The sequence below is a fragment of the Procambarus clarkii genome, chromosome 4 (assembly GCF_040958095.1).
Source record: "Procambarus clarkii isolate CNS0578487 chromosome 4, FALCON_Pclarkii_2.0, whole genome shotgun sequence".
In the NCBI taxonomy this organism is placed as follows: Eukaryota; Metazoa; Arthropoda; class Malacostraca; order Decapoda; family Cambaridae; genus Procambarus; species Procambarus clarkii.
The window spans coordinates 35,220,358-35,238,618 of NC_091153.1; the positions used below are offsets into that span (position 1 = coordinate 35,220,358).

General features: G+C 47.3%; 1 protein-coding gene across 1 annotated transcript in view; it reads left to right on the forward strand.

Moving 5' to 3' along the window:
* Positions 1-8,804: 8,804 nt before the first annotated feature.
* The window catches only part of LOC138371027 (uro-adherence factor A-like), a 28,445-nt gene continuing 18,988 nt past the window's right edge, over positions 8,805-18,261 (forward strand). The window contains exons 1-2 of the mRNA XM_069335670.1: positions 8,805-8,912; positions 9,445-9,534. Of these exons, the coding sequence (XP_069191771.1) occupies positions 8,805-8,912; positions 9,445-9,534 (198 nt within the window). The remainder of the gene's footprint in view (positions 8,913-9,444; positions 9,535-18,261) is intronic.

Below are 18,261 nucleotides of genomic sequence, written 5' to 3' on the forward strand. Positions count from 1 at the left end.
TTTCCTTGGCCCACTTCATAACCGAGGTAAGTCACTGTGCCTTCGCCAAAATGACACTTTTTAGCATTTAAGGTAAGATTTGCCCTTTTCAAGATGGCAAACAACTGGCGTAACCTAGCTATGTGGTCAGCCCAATTACTGTCAAACAGCACGATATCATCTAAATACGCCCGACAATTTGGCACCTTAGCGAGTAGAGAATTCATGAGTCTCTGGAACGGGGCAGGGGCATTACGCAAGCCGAACGGTAACACTTGATACTCAAAAACACCCTCGGGTGTCACAAACGCCGTTAGCTGTTTAGCACGTTCAGTGAGTGGGATTTGATAATACCCCCTCGAGAGGTCGAATTTCGAAACGTACTTGGCATTTCCCAACTCGTCGATGCAGTCCTCAAGGAGGGGCAGCGGATAGGCATCCACAATGGTCACCTTGTTGAGCTGCCGATAGTCGGTGCATAATCGCCAGGAGCCGTCTGGTTTGTGGACCAAAAGGCAGGGCGAGCACCAAGAGCCCTGGCTCGGCCGGATGAGGCCGTGCTGGAGCAAGAAGTCGACCTCCTTCCGTACGATGGCCTTCTTTTCTGGACTCATCCAATAGGGTTGAAGGCGAATGGGAGTGTAGTCCGTCAACTCGACATCATGGCAAATCGCATCAGTCTGGGTCGGGACCTCCCCGAACAGACTGGAGAATTCATCAACCAACGACTGCACCTCTTCACGTTGGGCCATCTGCAAATGGGACAGTCCCTCCACAGCATTCACAGAACTAGAATTATTGAAAATGAGATTAGTTGGGTCCCCAGAACAATCATCCCCTCTCTCACTGGAAATGGAAACATTGGTTAGTGCAATGGGCCTGGGGCCCTGGAACTTCTTCAGTCGATTTACATGTATGAGCATTACCTGGTTACGTTTGTCAGAGTGCCTCACTTTGTACGTGAGGTCCCCAGTCTTTTCTGTCACAATGTAGGGGCCTTCGTACTTGTGGGACATAGTGTTCCCTAGTCGAGGCTTTAATACCAGGACAGGGTCGCCAGGCTGAAATACCCGTAACTTAGATTTAGCATCGTTACGTTCTTTCATCTTTTCTTGGGCCTTGCCAAGATACTTAAATGCAGCCGCCTTGCAGTCCTTGAGTCTCTAGTGGTGTTGCGCAAAGAAAGCCGAACCTTCGGATAACGTTACGTTCCCTAACAGATTCTCCTGTAACATTTGCAAGGGTCCACGAACTTTATGGCCAAAGACTAACTCAAAAGGAGAACAGCCCAGTGAACTTTGTAATCCCTCTCTAGCCGCAAACAAAACATATGGTAAATTCTCATCCCAGAAGGTGTGGGAACTCTCGCACGATGTCTTCAACATCTGCTTCAGAGTTAGATGGAAACGTTCAATTACCCCCTGACTCTGTGGATGGTATGGGCTGGAAACCTTATGAGTTATTCCATGTTCCTTACAAAATTGCTCAAAAACATCAGACTTAAAATTAGTACCATTGTCAGTTTGCACGACCCGAGGCAGTCCAAAAGTGGAAAAAAATTGCAACATACGAGCAACAACAGTTTTTGCTCGGATGTTCCTTACAGCAAAAGCCTCTGGGTAACGAGTAGTGATACACATCATCGTGATTAGGTAAATATTACCAGACTTAGTTCTAGGTAATGGTCCAACACAGTCCATTACCACATGAGAAAATGGTTCCTCTGGCACGACAATAGGCCTTAGAGGAGCTTTAGGTGGAGTCTGGTTTGGTTTCCCAACCAGTTGACAAACAATACACGCATTACAAAATTTTGCCACATCGCTTTTCAGCTTGGGCCAGAAAAAATACTTTAAAATTTTGTGATACGTAATATTAATACCTTGATGTCCCCCCATAGGATCATCATGAGCAGCTGCCAAAACTCTTTCTCTATAGCAGGTCGGCAACATAACCTGGTGGACTACCTCCCACTCATTTGACAAGGGAGCACTCTGTGGTCTCCATTTTCTCATCAAAATCCGATCATTGTAGTAGTACCCAGTTGCTGCGTCTACAATTTCCTCCATAGAGACGGCTGTTTCATGACAATCTGCAAGAGTGGGGTCAGCTTTCTGTAACTCACTCAAGGAGGCATCTAGGCCTTGGTCAGATGCCATTGGCCGAGGCTCAATAGTGTTCTCCTCCACCTCCCAACTACTCTCGGTAGATGGCGGTGGCAGGCTCTCCACAATGTCCTCGGCCACGTTATCGAGTCGGGCCATGAATGTGTCCGCGAGGTCCACTTGGTTTTCACCACTCGGAAAGCTCCTCGTGACCTCGGGATTTACCACCTTGGCAAGCACAGGGCTGCCCTTACATTTAAGTCCCATAGACCTGGTCACCGCGCACGCAGGGTACACAACATTATCCTCTGCGGCGGGTGGATCCAGGCAAACCTTAGGGGTAGGCAACATAATAGGCAGTCTTGAGTCCCCTACCTTATCCCCTGCTAAATCATTACCAACTATTACATCAACATTAGGGAAAGGTAGGTATGAAGTGACTCCGACTGTACAAACACCCTTGTGGAAATCAGATTCCAGGGTAACCTTATGGAGGGGTACTGCCCAAGTATCACTAGTGACACCCTCGACCAGTACCACCTCTCCAGTGTCGAGAGTGTTGGCACCTTGCAACGCACTCTCTAAAATTAAAGTCCGGATGGCACCGGTGTCTCGGAAGATCACCACGTCCTTCCAGGAAGAACCCTCAGACAAAAGTAGTCTCCCTTTCGATAAGAATGGGGTAAGCAAGTCCAACCACTGTGGGTTGGAGGTCTTACTCCCTAACCCTTCTGAAAGCCTCAAGCCCTGTGTCACAACTAGAGCATTGGGTCTTTTTTCAGGGTGCAGTTGCCAACAACGGCTAATAGTGTGGTTTGGACGATTACAGTGACCACAAAAACGTCGGGGAGAAGAGACATTACTAACAGAATTACCCTTCGGTTCACCTTTAGGTGCCGTTGGGCTAGACACTTTAACAGGGTTAGTTATGTCTGAAACAGAAGGTCCATTAGGTAAAGGGTTAGAATGAGCTGGTCTGGACTGGCTGTGGGTATAAGTTTTGCTACTCTGTGGGGTATAATTATTTTTATTGGGCCTTTTGCCCGCCAATTGGTAGTTTTCTGCCAACTTGGCCAAATCCCCTATTTTAGAATTTAACTCTATCCTTCCTTTAATGTACTGTGAAACATTCTCTGGCATAATATCTATAAAATGCTCCATTAAAATTAAGTTCCTGAGAGCCTCGTATGTTTCGGCTTTCGCCGAGCGAATCCATCTATCAAACAATCGAATTTGATCATTCACAAATTCAGTGAGCGGTTGGTTGTGAGTAGGCCTAAGGTTACGATAAACTTGGCGGTGAGCTTCAGGAGTAATTTCATATGCCCGCAAAATACATTCCCTGACTTTATCATATTCGAAACACTCGTCGTCAGGCATGTTTATGAAAATATCTTGTGCTTTACCCCTAAGTCTTCCCTGTAGGATTTTCACCCACTCTTCCTTTGGCCAGTTCATGGACATGGCCAATCTCTGAAAATGGTTGAAAAACCTTTCAGGGTCTGACTCGGAAAATTCAGGCAAATTATGCTTTTTCTCATAATGCCTGGGGTTTGAATCCCCGGCAGGTGGAGGTCCAGTGGCATTCGCTCTAATTCTAGCCTCCTCGGTTTTGAGTTTTTGCTCCTCTAATTTTATTTTTGCTAACTCTAAAGCTAATTCTCTATCCCTATGAGTTGCACTTTCTGCTTGGCTAGGCTGGCATAAAGGTGTATCACTTGCCAATAGTTCTTCATCAATACAATGTTGTAATATTTCATTCACCAAAGTCCACTTTTTATCCGCGTCATTTAATTCTAGGCCAAATTCCTGGCCTAACAATACTAAATTAGACTTTTTAAGTTTCTTTATCTCTACCACTGAAGGCTCCCTTGCCAGTTTCTGCATTTCAGAAGACATCACTAATAATTTTAGCTCCCAGCCAATGAAAAAATTAAAAAATAAAAATTGGAAAAAAAACAAAAATTTCCACGGCCCCTAACACAAGGCCACACTAACCTTAATCGTGAAGGGATCCAGCTGGGTGTCCAGTCAGTGCAAGAATGTCCTTTGCTAGATGAGCTGGACCCTAGGCTAGCACACAACCGTTCTGCGGAAAACAAAAAATTTTAATTTTGGCACTCAAGAATCTAATTTTTTACACTTATAATGTTCCTCCTGGACTGGCCAACCACTTGTTACATAAATAGATGTGGGGCTTCTATGGGGTACTGGTACTATTAAGGGGTAAGGGTAGTTAGAAGACAAGAGTATCAAATATGGGAGAGCTAAAAGGCCCGGCCCCCAAAATAAACTATCCACAGTAGTAATAACTTGCTACTAGACCATATATGTTAGTCTAAGGGTTGATCAATGCGCTCCCACACTGGAAGAAGAGATACTCTGTAATTCATGTACTTATTTATTAACCTCTTAACAACCCCCCATATACACTCACACCAATAACAATAATAATAATAACTTTACCACACTATCTTACGTTAAAAGCCTTGGTCCACATAGGCAGGATACAAGGTTACACTAATAACAAGCTAGGGTAAAGTACTACTGGATAAGCACTGAAGCTGGATGCAGCTTAGGGTAGTGAGACCATGTGGTACCCTAATACAAAACACAACACTTAGGGGTAAACAAAACACTGGCAAATACTAACCCCAGGTCTCACCAATATATACTACCAGAGTAGGTTCACTTAATAATGCCCCGTACTTAACTTAAGGATACAGGAACTTCAAGTAAGGGAAATAAGTAAGAGGAGAAGGGAGAAGAGTAGGGGTGCAGCCACAGAGTAGGTCTTATCCGCACGACACCAGCCAGAGAAGAGAGAGCTCCTCGCGACCACCTGGCCTCCCTCATGTCGTGGTGCCGGAAGGACCTAATTGATCGTGCAGCTAAGCACATTAAAGATCTTCCCCTATTCAACGTATTGTTACTTTATGAATGATTAGAAAGTCTTAGTAAGCAAAGTTGGTGCCTATGTTATTATTTAATAATCAACCCCCAGCTCAGTCTTTAAATGCTCTTTGAGAAACAATAATAGTCTTACGTCTGGCAGGGAAGATACAAACAATTGCCATTCGAGATGCACCCAACTGTACTACTAGAAAGTTTAATAGCTCAATTTTGACCTCTGGTTTCCACTGGAGAACCCAGGGTCGTAACAGCATGTATGGAAGCAAAGAAACTGAACAAAAGGGCGTGGAGGAACTTCCGGAATAACAGAACACCAGAAAGCAGAGAGAGATACCAGAGAACCAGGAATGAGTATTTCAGGGTGAGAAGAGAAGTAGAGAAAAGTTATGAAAATGATATAGCAAACAAAGCCAAGACCGAACCAAAGCTACTCCACAGTCACATCAGAAGGAAAACAACAGTGAAAGAACAGGTAGTGAAACTTAGAACAGGAGAGGACAAGTATACAGAGAATGACAAAGAGGTTTGTGAGGAACTCAACAAGAGGTTCCAGGAGGTCTTCACAACAGAACAAGGTGAGGTCACTGTGCTAGGAGAAAGGGAAGCAAACCAGGCGGCCTTGGAAAGGTTCGAAATTACGAGAGAGGAGGTCAAGAGACACCTGCTGGATCCGGATGTTAGAAAGGCTGTTGGTCCAGACGGGATCTCACCATGGGTACTGAAAGAGAGTGCAGAGGCACTTTGCTTGCCACTCCCCATAGTGTATAGTAGGTCACATGAGATGGGAGACCTACCAGAAATATGGAAGACGGCGAATGTGGTCCCAATATACAAAAAGAGCGACAGACAAGAGGCACTGAACTACAGGCCAGTGTCCTTGACTTGTATACCCTGCAAGGTGATGGAGAAGATCGTGAGAAAAAACCTGGTAACACATCTGGAGAGAAGGGACTTCTTGACAAATCGCCAACATGGGTTCAAGGAGGGTAAATCTTGCCTAACTGGCTTAACAGAATTTAATGACCAGGTGACAAAGATTAAGCAAGAAAGAGAGGGCTGGGCGGACTGCATTTTCTTGGATTGTCGGAAAGCCTTTTGCACAGTACCGCATAAGAGGCTATGGTCCATAAGCTGGAGAGAAAGGCAGGTGTAGCTGGTAAGGTGCTCCAGTGGATAAGGGAGTACCTAAGCAATAGGAAGCAGAGAGTTACGGTGTAGGGTGAGACCTCCGATTGGCGTGAAGTCACCAGTGGAGTCCCACAGGGCTCTGTACTCGGTCCTATCTTGTTTCTGATATATGTAAATGATCTCCCGGAGGGTATAGATTCATTTTTCTTAATGTTTGCGGACGATGCCAAAATTATGAGAAGGATTAAGACAAAAGAGGACTGTTTGAGGCTTCAAGAAGACCTAGACAAGCTGAAGGAATGGTCGAAAAATGGTTGTCAGAGGTTAACCCAACCAAATGTAATGAAATGAAGATAGGTGTAGGGAGCAGGAGGCCAGATACAAGGTATCGTCAGGGAGAAGAAATTCTTCAGGAGTCAGAGAAAGAAAATGACTTGGGAGTTGATATCCCGCCAGACCTGTCTCCTGCAGCCCATATCAAGAGGATAACATCAGCAGCATATGCCAGGCTGGCCAACATAAGAACGGCATTCAGAAACTTATGTAAACAATCATTCAGAACTTTGTATACCACATATGTCAGGTCAATCCTGGAGTATGCAGCCCCAGCATGGAGTTCATATCTAGTCAAGGATAAGACTAAGCTGGAAAAGTTCAAAAGTTTGTCATCAGACTAGTACCCGAGCTGAGAGGTATGAGCTACAAGGAGAGACTATGGGAATTAAACCTCACTTCGCTGGAAGACAGAAGAGTTAGGGGGGACATGATCACCACATTCAAGATTCTGAAAGGAATTGATAGGGTAGATAAAGACAGGCTATTTACCACAAGGGGCACACGCACAAGGGGACACAGGTGGAAATTGAGTGCCCAAATGAGCCACAGAGATATTAGAAAGAACGTTTTTAGTGTCAGAGTGGTTGACAAATGAAATGCATTAGGAAGTGATGTGGTGGAGGCTGACTCCATACACAGTTTCAAGTGTAGATATGATAGAGCCCAATAGGCTCAGGAATCTGTACACCTGTTGATTGACGGTTGAGAGGCGGGACCAAAGAGCCAGAGTTCAACTCCCGCTAAAACAACTAGGTGAGTACACCCACACCCAGCTACACCCACACCTGGCAGCACTCACACCCAGCTACACCCACACCCAGTTAGCAACCAAACCCAGTTACATCACACGCAGCTACACCCACATCCAGTTAGCACCCACACAAAGCTAACACCCACACCCATCTTCACCAACACCCTGCTACCACACACACACCCAGCTACCCCAACACGCACACGTGGCAGCACCTACACCCAGCCACACCAATACCCAGCTTGCACCCACACCCAGATAGCACTTTCACCCAGCTAAACTCACACCCAGCTAAACTCACACCCAGCTTCACCCACACCCCTGCCACACACACTTGGCAAACACCTACACCCACACCCTACCACACTCCCACCTGACACACATACCCAAACCCAGCTACACCCACTCACTGTAACACACACACACACCGTGCCACACCCACCTGACACACACACTCCTACGCCAAGTTTCACCCACACCCAGCTAGCACCCACATCCAACTACACCAACACTCAGCTACATCCACACCCAGCAACACCCACACCCACCTAGCACCCACATCCAACTACACCCACACTCAGCTACACCCACACCCAGTTGCACCCACACTCTGCATACACTAGGGTGGGTGCAGTGTGTAGCAAGAAGGGTGCAACGTATCTTATGAAAATTTGCAAGCGATAGAGCGAAGAAACCAAATTAGAGCTAGTGGCAACATCGGTGCATATAAAGAGGAGCGACCGCATGGAGCGACCTGACTGTCGGCCTCTGCGTGGGATGATCCGCCTTGTAACTGCCTGGTTGTACTTCTTGGGTGGTGAAAGGTAAGTACCACCTCTCTGAAGTCTTCAACAGTGTGCAAGGTTTATACAATATCATATAGTAGTCACATAATGCATTTCATTCCTTACTAGAATAGTAATCTTGATAGTTTGGTAGAGAATGAGGAAGGAACCTTACTGTGAGCTAAATTTGGGAACTGAATTATCGTGCAGTTAATCCCTACACAACACACAAGTCAGGGTAAGACACTGTCACATGAGAGACAAGTCAGGGGCTAGCGACCATCAGACCAGACCTCCCCACTCCCACACTCCCCAAAACACCGCCCCCCAAAACACCGACCCCCTTCCCCCCTACACGTCAACTAGTACCATAGATTGAGTGACCTAAAATCTCCCTCCTCCCCCATCCCACCCTCCCTCTCTCTCTCTCTCGCCTTCCCCCTCTCCCTCTCTCACCCTCCCTCCCTCTCTCGCCCTCCCTCCCTCTCTCTCCCCCTCCCTCCCTCGCTCTCTCTTGTCCTCCCTCCCTCTCTCGCCCTCCCTCCCTCTCTCTCACCTTCCCTCCCTCTCTCTCACCCTCCCTCCCTCTCTCTCGCCCTCCCTACCTCTCTCTCGCCCTCCCTCCCTCTCTCACTCTCTCCCTCCCTCTATCTCACCCTCCCTCCCTCCCTCGCTCTCGCCCTCTCTCTCGCCCTCCCTCCCTCTCTCTCGCTCTCCCTCCCTCTCTCACCCTTCCTCTCTGGCCCTCGCCCTCTCCCCCTCGTCCCCCCCTATGTTGCAGTAAATGGGATACTAAAGGGGTTAAGGATGGAAGGGGCTGGACAAAACATTGAGAAGGTTTTCAAGTTGGGCTGGTACAACATGGATAGAGACCGCCTTGTGAAGATAGTGTTTGCAAACGAGACCACAAAGGAGGTTATTCTAGACATGAAGAGTCATCTGCAGTATGTGGAGGAATACAAAAAATGTATTCCTCCTGAGGGACAGGACGAAGGAGGAGAGAGCCAGGGCAGCAGAGGCAAGGAGGAAGCACAGTGAGAGAGGAGCAAACCAGGAAATCACAGCCCCCAACACAACAGTCCCAGAGACAAGAGGGGAACCTACAAACAGCAACACCAGAGGGGAGGGCAACACCGTCACCCTCCTTTGCATAGAAACCCTCCCTACCCCTCACCTTACCCGCCCATATCCAAATGCCCACTCAACCCTCCCTCCTCCCCCACCCCATTCCGACCCTGTCACTCCTCACCCATTCCCACCATGTCCCCCCTCAACACTTTCCACCCTCCCCCTTCATCCCATACCATCCCTATCCCTCATCCCTCCCCACCTGGTATCCTCCATGTCAGTCCTACCTCCTTACCCCATATCCTACCTGTCCCCCCTTCCCTTGAACCCCAACCCCCCGATCCCAGAATCCATTGTGACCCTGTTAACCACCTCACAGATCTTCACACCTAATGAACAGCTTCTTCCGTCAGAAGAACGCTCAAAAAGAAGTGGACAAGAGAATGAACAGAAGAAAGTGAGCTTCAAGGCAATGTACACTAACATAGATGGGACTACGAATAAAGCAAGTGAACTTGGAGAAGGGCACTAGAAGAAAACCCAGACATAATAGCACTCACAGAAACAAAGCAAACGAAAACCATAACAAATGCAGTGTTTCCAAAGGATTACTATGTAGTGAGGAAAGAGAGAGAAGGAAGAGGAGGAGGTGGTGTAGCTTTGTTGATAAGAAAAGGTTAGAGTTTTGAAGAGATGGTTGTTCAGGGCTGTGAAGATTTCAGTGACTACATAACAGGTACCATATCAATTGGAGGACAAAAAATTGTAGAAGTAGTCATATATAACCCCCCACCAAATGACAGAAAACCCAGACAGGAATATGATAGAAACAACATGGTCACTATCAATATAGTAGAGAGCCCAGCTTCTGTAGATAGCAGGAACGGATCCAGACTACTAATCATAAGAGACTTCAACCACAGGAAGATAGATTGGGAGAACAGAGACCCACATGGAGGACTGGACACATGGAGAGCTAAGCTGCTGGACGTAGCAACAAGAAACTTTCTAAGCTAACACATCAAGGGACCGACAAGAATGAGAGGAGAGGATGAACCAGCTATGCTTGATCTGATATTTATCCTAAATGAGTCGGATATAAGGGAAGTTAGGTTGAAAGCCCCCCCTTGGGAATGAGTGATCACAGTGTAATGATCTTTGAGTACCTGGTAGAGCAAGGAATTATCTCCCCCAAAAAAGAACTGGGAAACAAAGGGCTGGCGTACCGAAAGGGAAATTATGAGATGAGAAAATTCCTAGGGGATATACCATGGGACACAGAACTCACAACTAAGTCCGTACAAGACAAGATGGACTTTGTCACCCAAAAGTGTCAGGAGGCAGTAAACAGGTTTATCCCAGCCCGACAGGTAAAAATCGAGAAGCAAAAGAACAATCCATGGTTTAATAGGGCATGTATGAAAGCAAAGGAACTGAACAAAAGAGCTTGGAGGAACTTCCGAAATAATAGACACCAGACATTAGAGAGAGATACCAGAGAACCAGGAACGAGTATGTTAGTGTGAGAAGTAAAGCTGAGAAAAGTATGAAAATGAAATAGCTAATAAAGCCATGACCGAACCAAAGCTACTACACAGTCACATCAGGAGGAAAACAACAGTGAAGGAACAGGTGATGAAACTTAGAACGGTTTAGGACAGGTACACAGAGAATGACAAAGAGGTGTGTGAGGAAATCAACAAGATGTTCCAAGAGGTCTTCACAATAGAACGAGGAGAGGTCACTGCGCTAGGAGAGGTGGCATCAAACCAGGCGACCTTGGAAGGGATCGAAATTACTAGAGATGAGGTTAAGAGGCACCTGTTTGAGCTGGACCTGAGAAACGCTGTTGGCCCGGACGGAATCTCACCATTGGTATTGAAAGAGTGTGCAGGAGCTCTCTGCTTGCCACTCTCCATAGTTTATAGTAGGTCACTGGAAACGGGAGACCTACCAGAAATATGGAAGACTGCTAATGTGGTCCCAATATACAAAAAGGGTGACAGAGAAGAGGCACTGAACTACAGGCCAGTGTCCTTAACTTGTATACCATGCAAGGTAATAGAGAAGATAGTGAGAAAACACCTAGTAACACATCTGGAGAGAAGGGACTTCGTGACAACCCATCAACATAGGTTCAGGGAGGGTAAATCTTGCCTTACAGGCTTATCTTGAGATTCTTGAGGTTATCTTGAGATGATTTCGGGGCTTTAGTGTCCCCGCGGCCCGGTCCTCGACCAGGCCTCCACCCCCAGGAAGCAGCCCGTGACAACTGACTAACACCTATAGTACCTATTATACTGCTAGGTAACAGGGGCATAGGGTGAAAAAAACTCTGCCCATTGTTTCTCGCCGGCGCCTGGGATCGAACCCAGGACCACAGGATCACAAGTCCAGCATGCTGTCCGCTCGGCCGACCGGCTTAATAGAATTCTATGATCAGGTGACAAAGATTAGGCAAGAAAGAGAATGGATTGGCGGACTGCATTTTTTTGGACTGTCGGAAAGCCTTTGACATAGTACGCTATAAAAAGCTGATGCATAAGCTGGATAAACAGGCAGGAGTAACTGGTAGAGCGCTCCAGTGGATACAGAGATTACCAGTGCGGAAGTAAGGAAGCTTTTACTAGAGTTGGATGTGACAGAGGCCATATGCCCAGATGGAATCTTCCCTTGGATACTTAAGGAAGTAGCGGGAGCACTGTGCCTGCCACTCTCCATAGTATATAACGAATCCCTGGCCACAGGGGAACTGCCAAGAATTTGGAAAGCGGCTAATGTAGTCCCGATATACAAAAAAGGGGATAGACAAGAGGCACTGAACTACAGGCCAGTGTTCCTAACTTGCATACCATGCAAGGGGATGGAGAAGATTGTGCGAAAAAAAGCTAGTGGAACATCTGGAACGAAAGAACTTTGTAACACAGCATCAACGTGGGTTCAGGGATGGCAAGTCCTGCCTCACAGGATTAATTGAATTCTACGACCTGGCAGCAAAAATCAGGCAAGAAAGAGAGGGGGTGAGCAGACTGCATATTTTTGGATTGCCAGAAAGCCTTTGACACAGTACCACACAAGAGACTAGTGAAAAAGCTAGAGACGTAGGTAGGAGAGTAAGGGAAGGTACTCCATTTGATAAGGGAGAACCTAAGCAACAGAAAGCAGCGAGTCACTGTGAGGGGTGAGGTCTCAGACTGGCGGGACGTCACCAGTGGAGTCCTGCAGGGTTCAGTCCTTGGATCTATACTGTTTCTGATATATGTAAACAATCTCCCAGAGATTGTTTTATATTCTTGAGAGATATAAGAATTTTGCACCAAGATTGTAATATTTTGTAGAATTATCTGCAGGTGTCTTGCAAATTGTCTGTACAGTATACCTAGGTCATAAAAGTATTTGTGTGTACGTCTGATACCATACTACTTTTGAAGGGGGAAATGTATATGGTTACCTCTCAGAATGTTTGGTAATATGTTTATTTGTGATGTGTGTCTATGTATATATTAACACGTTGTACTGAATGGGGTGAGAATAGCTTGAGCTACCTCATCCCTTTGTGTGTATTTTACCTCAATAAACTTATTTCAATTTCAATTTCAATTTAAATCTCCCAGAGAGGTATAGAATCGTTCCTCTCATGTTTGCTGATGACGCAAAAATTATGAGGAGAATTAAAAAAGAGAATGATAGTAAAAGGCTACAAGAGGACTTCGACAGTCTAAATGAATGGTCCAACAAATGGCTGCTAAAGTTCAACCCGAATAAATGCAAAGTAATAAAACTAGGCAGTGGAAACAGGAAGCCAGACACAGGATACAGAATAGGAGATGAAGTACTTCATGAAACAGACAAAGAGAAAGATCTAGGAGTTGATATCACACCAAACCTGTCTCCAGAAGCCCACATAAAAAGAGTAACGTCTGCGGCATATGCGAGGCTGGCTAACATCAGAACAGCCTTCAGGAACCTGTGTAAGGAATCATTCAGAACCCTGTATACCACATATGTAAGACCAATCCTGGAGTATGCGGGCCCCAGCATGGAGCCCGTACCTTGTCAAGCACAAGATGAAGCTTGAGTAAGTTCACAAGAATGCCACTAGGATAGTCCCAGAACTAAGATGCATGAGTTATGAGGGTAAAGCTGCGGGAAATTCATCTCACGACACTGGAAGACAGAAGAGTAAGGGGAGACATGATCACTGCCTATTAAATTCTCAGGGGAATTGACAGGGGTAGATAAGGATAAACTCTTTAACACGGGTGGTACACGAACAAGGGGACACAGGTGGAAATTGAGTAACCAAATGAACGACAAGGACGTAAGAAAGAACTTTTTCAGTGTCAGAGTATCTCCATATACAGTCTCAACTGTAGATATGATGAAGCCCAGTAGGCTCAGGAACCTGTACATCAGTTGATTGACTGTTGAGAGGCGGGACCAAAGAGCCAGAGCTCAACCCCCGCAAGCACAAATAGGTATGTACATATTTGGTGAGGACACACACCCACACCCAGCTACATCCACACCCTGCAACACCAGCCTGACACACACACCCACACCCAGATACACCCATACCCAGCTAGCACCCACAGCCAACTACACCCACACCCAGCTACATCCACACCCAGCTAGCACCTACACCCAGCTAACACCCATATCCAGCTAGCACCCACACCCAGCTACAACAACACCCAGCTACACCCACACTGCAAGCACAAATAGGTGAGTACACCCAACTACACCCACACCCAGCTACACCCAAACCCAGCAATACCCACACCCAGCTAGGACCCACACCCAACTAGCACCCACACCCAGCTACACCCACAGTCAGCTACCTCCCACACCCTTGCTACACCCATACCAAGCCACACCCACATCCAGCTACACCCACACGCAACAATACCCACACCCAGCTAGCACCCACACCCAGCTACAACAACACCCAGCTACACCCACACTGCAAGCACAAATAGGTGAGTACACCCAACTACACCCACACCCAGCTACACCCAAACCCAGCAATACCCACACCCAGCTAGGACCCACACCCAACTAGCACCCACACCCAGCTACACCCACAGTCAGCTACCTCCCACACCCTTGCTACACCCATACCAAGCCACACCCACATCCAGCTACACCCACACGCAACAATACCCACACCCAGATAGCACCCAAACCCTGCTAGCACCTACACCCACACCCACATACACCCACACCCAGCTACATCCACACCCAGCTACACTTACATTCAGCTTCTCCCACACCCACCTATAATCTCTCCCACCTACACCCACACCCAGTTAGGACCCACACCCAGCTACACACATACCCAGCTACACTCACACCCAGTTAGCACCCACACTCAGCAAGCACCCACTCTCAGCTAGCACCCACACCCAGCTACACCCACACCCAGCTACACCCACATCCAGCTACACACAAACCAGCCACACCCACACCCAGCTAGCACCTACACCCAGCTACACCCACATCCAGCTAGCACCCACAACCAGTTAGCACCCACACCCCGCTACATTCACACCCAGCTTGCACCCACACCTAGCTAGCTCCCACACCTAGCTAGCTCCCACACTCAGCTACACCCACATCCAGCTACACCCACACCCAGCTAGCACCAACACCCAGTTAGCTCCCACTCCCTGCTTCATTCACAGCCAGATAATACCCACACCCAGCTAGCACCCACACCCAGCTACACCCACACCCAGCAACACCCACTCCAAACTTCACCCACACCCAGCTACACCCACACCCTGCCACACCCACCTGACACACACACCCACACCATGTTTAACTCAAACCCAGCTAGCACCCACACCTAACTACACCCAAACTCAGCTACTTCCACACCCAGCCATACACACCCAAATCCAGCTAAAACCACACCCCCACACCCACCTGGCACACACTGCTACACCCAGCCACACACATCTGGCCCACACACACCCACACCCAGCTAAACCCTCACCCTGCTACACCCATCTAGCACCCACACCCCCACGCAGCTACACCCACACACTGCCATTCACATCTGGCACTCACACTTACACCATGCAACACCCACACCGAGCTACACCCATACCCTGCCACATTACCCCCCCCCCACCCCACATTTCTCACCCCCACCCCCTCTCACCATAGCACCAACAGTACTCACACAGCCTCACAACAACAGGACCCCGCACCCTCCCACTCTAATTCCCCTACACACCCTTACCATCCCCTCCCTCTCTCCCACCCCCCCCCCCCAACACACACACACACACACACACACACACACACACACACACACACACACACACACACACACACACACACACACACACACACACACACACACACACACACACACACACACAACATGGCCACCATTAACATAATAGAGAGATCAGCTTCTCTTGCTAGCAGGAATGGATCTGGACTACTAATCATAGAGGACTTCAACTACGGGAAGATAGATTGGGAGAACAGAGACCCGCATGGAGGACCAGAAACATGGAGAGCTAAGCTGCTGGACGTGGCAACAAGAAACTTTCTAGGCCAGCACATCAAGGAAACAACAAGAACGAGAGGAGAAGATGAACCAGCCATACTCAATCTGATATATACCCTAAATGAGTCGGATATAAGGGAAGTTAAGATGGAAGCACCCATAGGAATGAGTGATCACAGTGTATTAAACTTTGAGTACCTGGTAGAGCTAGGAATTTTCTCCCCCCCCCCAAAAAAAAAGAAGTAGGAAACAAAAGGCTGGCATACCGAAAGGGGAATTATTAGGAGATGAGAAGTTTCCTAAGGAAAATACCTTGGGACACAGACCTCAGAGCTTAGTCTGTACAAGATATGATTGACTATGTCACCCAAACGTGTTAGGAGGCAGTAAACAGGTTCATCCCGGCCCAAAGGGAAAAGTCCGAGAAGCAAAAGAAGAATCCATGGTATAATAGGGCATGTATGGAAGCAATGGGACTGAACAAAAGGGCTTGGAGGAACTTCCAGAATAACAAAAAGCAGAGAGATACCAGAGAACCAGGAATTAGAATGTTAGGGTGAGAACAGAAGCAGAGAAAAATTATGAAAATGATATAGCAAACAAAGCCAAGACCGAACTAAAGCTACTCCACAGTCACATCAAGAGGAAAAAACAGTAAAAGAACAGGTAATGAAACTTAGAACAGGCGAGGACAGGTATACAGAGAATAACAAAGAGGTGTGTGAAGAAATCAACAAGATGTTCCAGGATTAAGACAGAGGAGGACTGCTTGAGGCTTCAAGAAGACCTAGACAGGCTGAAGGAATGGTCGAGCAAATGGTTGTTAGAGTTTAACCAAAGCAAATGTAACGTAATGAAGATAGGTGTAGGGAGAAGGAGGCCAGATACTAGGTATCATCTGGGAGATGAAATTCTTCAAGAGTCAGAGAGAGAAAAAGACTTGGGGGTCTATATCACTCCAAACCTGTCCCCTGCAGCCCATAAAAGAGAGGATAACATCAGCGGCATATGCCAGGCTGGCCAACATAAGAACGGCATTCAAAAACTTGTGTAAGGAATCATTCAGAACTTTGTATACCACATATGTCAGGCCAATCCTAGAGTTTGCAGCCACAGCATGGAGTCCATATGTAGTCAAGGATAAGACTAAACTGGAAAAGGTTCAAAGGTTTGCCACTAGACTAGTACCCGAGCTGAGTGGCATGAGCTACGATGAGAGACTAACGGAATTAAACCTCACTTCGCTGGGAGAAAGAAGAGATAGGGGGACATGATCACCACATTCAAGATTCTCAAGGGAATCGATAGGGTAGATAAAGACAGGCTATTTAACACAAGGGGCACTGAGGGGTATGAGCTACGAGGAGAGACTACGGGAATTAAACCTCACGTCACTGGCTGACAGAAGAGTTAGAGGGGACATGATCAACACATACAAGATTCTGAGAGGAATTGATAGGGTAGATAAAGACAGGCTATTTACCACAAGAGGCACACGCACTAGGGGACACAGGTGGAAATTGACTGCTCAAATGAGCAATAGAGACGTTAGAAAGATTTTTTTCAGTGTCAGAGTAGTAGACAAATGGAATGCATTAGGAAGTGATGTGGTGGAGGCTGACTCCATTCACAGCTTCAAGTGTAGATATGATAGAGCTTAATTGTCTCAGGAACCTGTACATTAGTTGATTGACAGTTGAGAGGCGTGACCAAAGAGCCAAAGAGTCAGAGCTCAATCCCCGCAAGCACAACTAGGTAAGTACAACTAGGTAAATAAACACACACCCACAAGTACCTCAAGGATCGATGCTGGGACCAATTCTATTTCTAATATATGTTAACGACATGTTTACAGGAGTAGAGTCCTACATGTCGATGTTCGGGGATGACGCAAAGTTGATCAGAAGAGTTATGATAGATGAGGAGTGCAAGATCCTCCAAGAGGACCTGAACAGGTTGAAGAGATGGTCAGAGAAATGGCTGACACCCACCCCCACACCCAGCTACACCCACACCTACATGTGGTGGAGGCTGACTCCATACACAGTTTCAAGTGTAAATATGAGAGAGTCCAATAGGCTCAGGAATCTGTACACCTGTTGATTGACGGTTGAGAGGAGGGAACAAAGAGCCAGAGCTCAACCCCCGCAAACACAACTAGGTGAGTTCAACTAGGTGAGTACACCAGCTACAGCCACACCCAGCTAGAACCTACACCCAGCTACACCCACACCCAACTAGAACCCACATCCAGTTATCACCCACACCCAGCTACACCCACACCCAGCTTGCACCCACACCCAGCTAGCTCCCACACCCAGCTAGCTCCCACACCAAATTACACCCACATCCAGCTACACCCACACCCAGCTAGCACCCACACCCAGTTAGCTCCCCCTCCCTGCTACACCTATAGCTAGCTAGTACCCACACCCAGCTAGCACCCACACCCTACAACTCCCACACCCAGCTTCTCCCACACCAAGCTATCACCCACAACCAGTTAGCTGGGAGTGGGTGTAGCTGGGTGTGAGTGTTAACTGGGAGGGAGAGTATCTGTATGTGGGTGCTAACTTGGTGTGTGTGCTAGTTGAGTGTGGATGTAGCTGGGTGTAGGTGCTAGCTGAAAGTGGGTGTTGCGGGATGTGGGTGTAGATGAGTGTCATCATATCA